Source organism: Branchiostoma floridae, chromosome 11 (genome assembly GCF_000003815.2).
Source record: "Branchiostoma floridae strain S238N-H82 chromosome 11, Bfl_VNyyK, whole genome shotgun sequence".
Classification (NCBI taxonomy): Eukaryota; Metazoa; Chordata; class Leptocardii; order Amphioxiformes; family Branchiostomatidae; genus Branchiostoma; species Branchiostoma floridae.
Genome location: NC_049989.1, coordinates 15,963 through 20,279, shown reverse-complemented (window position 1 = coordinate 20,279; position 4,317 = coordinate 15,963). Strand labels below are relative to the sequence as shown.

Genomic DNA, 4,317 nt, shown 5'->3' with positions numbered 1-4,317 from the left:
GACCATATCATTTCTGGGACAATAGATACGTTGACAAAAACTGGTATGATAGAATTATGCAAATGTCCTCTATTTTCCATAATTTACATTTCATTTGTACATTTCTATGCTACCATAACAACCCCAAAATCATGAACATCCATTTTTTCCTTTGAGTTCTCCTCTTCTGAAATTTTTCACAAAAATGCCACTCCAATTCCAACTAGCCACTAGGGGGCCCAAACTTATGTCACAAGGGCTTACCTAACACTTTCTCCAAGAGAAATAATGTCCATAGCTTCTTCAGAACACAAGATATCAAAACTGGAAGCTTTGCTGCAGTACCAAGGGAAACCACTAATCATTTCCAGTTTTTGTCACAGCCTACCAAGTATGAAACCAATCCATCCAGCTGTTCTTGAGTGATTTTGTTGTAAAACAAACGCTAGTGAAAACATAACTGATTATATGGACAGGCGGCCATACATTTTGGGGCTTCAGTTCAGTTCAGTTCAGTTCTTACCTAACACTTTCTCCAAGAGAAATCATGTCCATAGCTTCTTCAGAACACAAGATATCAAAACTGGAAGCTTTGCTGCAGTACCAAGGGAAACCACTAATCATTTCCAGTTTTTGTCACACCCTACCAAGTATGAAACCAATCCATCCAGCTGGCTCCAGCCACTTTTCCTATTCTGAGGAACTTGGACCAGTAAGTCTTTTTAAAAAGGCTTACTGGTCCAAGAATAACTAACAATTAATTGCTACTCATCGGCAATCCCTGGCATATCTTGGGAAACAGCTTGTTTTCATGTTTACATGGTGGACATGTTTTACAAGGTTATCAGGAGATTTTTGGTGACTTATGCAGCTGAATTCTCGTGCTACCATGAAGATGCTACCAGCGACTGTAGCTGAGTGTTCATTACATACAACAGTGATGAAAGCCACAATCTAGCCATGTTTTAGCCTCGTGTTTATAACTGTAACATTGTAAGACATGGGGACAGTTCTGTAAAAGTTTTTAAAAAGATATCTGATGTTACTTTGGACTGTAAATATATTCTATGTAAAATTCCTGAAGCAGGGTGTAATAGTATCCACCAGAGGGTTAATGACATTATAGTATGACACTATGTCATAGATATGACCTGCTTCGATCACAAACTTTTATATTACTGGCCACACTAAAGACATAATGTATGGCACGACTGCAGTGTTACTACATGTGTTGAAATAACAACCAAGACAGCAGAACAACATGCAGGCCATCATTCTCAGAGCATTTCAGCGCAAAATGCACCAAAATGGGGAAAAAAAGCCATGTTTGACTATCACTGGTACCAGAGTACAGACTAGTGAACCCACCTGCTCTCCGCAGCAGCACATTTGTACTGTTTGTGATGATGTGCCGGAAATGTCCCGAATGTTCCCGTGCAGGGACCATTTTTAGCGGCAGCTGCACCAAACACTGCAGTGTGAGCTAATCTCCTACACTCCTGGCTCCAGCCACTTTTCCTATTCTGAGGAACTCTAGACTGCAGTGGATTTGACCAGACCTGTTGTCCACATTGAGAAATGTCCCCATGTGAGTTCTGCTGCATGCTGGGATCTCCAGGTATTCTCATCAAAGGCACTCGTGGACCGGAAGCCATCATTGCATTCCGAGCAGATTGTTGGCAAGAAAAGTGGTCCTGATACTGAAGCTGAGGTCTGTATTGCACACTACCCTGCATGCCATCTGCCTGTGGAAGTCTGAACTGCATGCCTGGCTGAGCTCTCCTGATGTACTGTGGTGTAAACTGAACACCCCTCAGCCCTGTTTCCTGTTGGTTCTGTCCAAACAGCATCTGTTGTGGCCCAGCTTTTTCTGCTGGAGGTTGGGGCTGGGGGTCTGCCATCGCAATCCTGCAACAAGAAATAGTCAAGAAATATGTGCAAACTAACTAAGTAAATTGTCCAGACATTTCCAAACAAGTGCTTTTGAAAAAAAGCTGTCTCTTGGCTTGTAGTAGAGATAATTTGCTTGTCTGCTAAATACGTCTGCAGTATATATCGCTCTTTGATTGCTCTGTGCAAAGTGTTGTTTCCAAGCTACCAATAACTGGCAGAGCATCAACTGATACAGATACAGTAGAGATGGTTTTATTATGTTGTAAAGTCCATCACCTTCCAATAGTACTGTATCAGGGATTGGTAATGATTGCAAGAGCACAGTGCAAGCACCTTATATTATATGTTACTCGAATACTAGTAACATCCATTATCATAATACCGCCAAATAAATTTAAAGAGATCTACTTGTGCAGCAATAGTAATTTTCGAGGTATGCACACTTCAGACATCCACACGTTCAACACAGGTTTGAAAAGCCTTCGATAATGATGCATTCGAAGACAAGAAGGCAAAAGGTTTTGAGTCCATTTTCGGAGCAGGCGAGCTCGTCGTGGGATGAACACACTGTCACGTTTATCACCAGATTTGTAAATAACAATCAAACCTGCTCACGGCACAAGACGAGCATGATTCAACAGCAATATTAAATTTCTTTTGGTGACGTACAATTCGTGTAAAAGTGTGAGGAACCGTTGCATACTAGCCCGGAACTACGGTTGAACAGGCAAAACTGAACGTACGCCGCCATTTTTCCGCCATTTTTATCTACGCTAGCAGTTAAAAGAAGTCATTGCAGTTGCGACGGACCAAAGTTGAATGAAAATTTTTTGACAGTACACGTTTTCTCATTATTTTTTTTGTATGCTCATGGTCATGCAGTTTTTTGTTTTGTGCAATTAGTAACAAGAAAGAAACAAGAGAGGATGCATAAACTTGATAAAGGTACATAGCGGCAGTTAATTGTGCCTTGTTTCTTCCTGGCGGTATTATGGATCCCCCTCCCAACCACGCACCCGTTCTCCCTGCAATTCCACGGTGTGTTACAATTACGATATTACGCTTTTAGCAGGACAAGAGAGACAAAAAAGATACACAAAGGAAGTGGCAAAGGTAAGCTGTAACAGCAACATGTAACTGGAGAAAATGATGCGTTGTTCATTTGCCAAATTAGTATCGCTCGTGAAATCGCAGTTAACGTGGCGGTATTATGCCAATAGATGTTATATCATTTATTGAATAAACACGGCTCACAAATAGTAATCAAACTGGTTTGGCTCTGAGTTTCTGATATTCGTGATAAGCTAAATATAGAACTTAGATTATACTTTATAGTTAGAAACCAAAAACCCTTAACTCTAAACGTTTCACAGCACTAAAACACGTGCTTTCGTAACGGTACACTTGCCGAGTCTACATTTATTAATTCACACTAGCCAAAAATAGATTCTCGCCATATATATTTTCTATCACATCAATTTGATACGAACTTTGATTCTGTTGTTATCCGGTGCTGGGGTGGGAGGGGGGCGGACGACAGCACCATATCCTGAAAACACTGCCTCTCCTTTGTCTCTAGGAACAAGTATTTCGTACACTGGAGGTGTGCTGTAGTTCCAGATGAGGTGTGGCACGATGGAAGTGTGCTCGCTGTACCCAGTGACGACTTGGGCTGGCTGCAGAGACGGGAACCCGACAGCCCCACTGTTGTGGTCCCAGTCAGTACGGTGACAGTACGGTGTCAGCACGTCCACAAGGTCGCAGAATACAGTATTCATCCGCGCCCCCTGTTCCAAACAGTATCAAAGTGGTACAAAGTAGTACGTCATAGTGTTGGAAACGACGTAAAGATTCTTCTGTGCATGTCAACAAGTTAACAATTGTGAATGTTTGACATCAGTTTTGAGCCTGTATGAGTTCAATGGATCACGGTGTTTGTTCGGTCGGATACTGATTGTGCGTCGGCTGCAGTTTCAAGACCTCCGCTGGGCGGAGACAAATAGACTTGAAATGCGCTGTCACAGTTTACTCATTGGACGCTCCTGTAGAAGTTCATAGGGCCTGGGAGAATTTGGTCACATGCTACCGAGTGCTCGTCGCGTGTCAGCGGACAGGAACGGCCTGCCATGTCTGCACTCTCGGACGTGCCTTGGCTTATCTCTAAATGGTAAGCTGTTGTGCGGTCTTCACCAATATGCTCTCAGTGAGAAATCTATATGCAATCACTTTGACACAAATCAATAGTTCTTACCATTTTGAGAGACTTCATTTCATGTCGTCGTAAGATTAAATTCTCATCAGGAGTCTCACATAGGACCATGCTCGTCCATATACGGGCTTATGAAAAGTACACAGACTGCACCCATGCGTAATCGTAACTTTCTTCACGCGACTCAAAATGTGTAAAGTATTCCTATCAGTTCCTCGATAACAAAAAATCAAATG

General features: G+C 42.2%; 2 protein-coding genes across 2 annotated transcripts in view; one reads left to right on the top strand and one right to left on the bottom strand.

The window, feature by feature from the left end:
• LOC118425604 overlaps positions 1 to 695 on the top strand; it is a 1,930-nt gene extending 1,235 nt beyond the window's left edge. Inside the window, exon 3 of the mRNA XM_035834551.1 lies at positions 651 to 695. Within this exon, the coding sequence (XP_035690444.1) occupies positions 651 to 695 (45 nt within the window). The remainder of the gene's footprint in view (positions 1 to 650) is intronic.
• A 51-nt stretch (positions 696 to 746) lies between these two features.
• On the bottom strand, positions 747 to 3,655 carry LOC118426676 (the record flags this gene model as incomplete). Its single annotated transcript, XM_035836197.1, is given in 2 exon segments — positions 747 to 1,887; positions 3,363 to 3,655. Coding segments are annotated over 2 exon segments (476 nt in total), but the record flags the coding sequence as incomplete, so codon positions are not given.
• Positions 3,656 to 4,317: the final 662 nt, after the last annotated feature.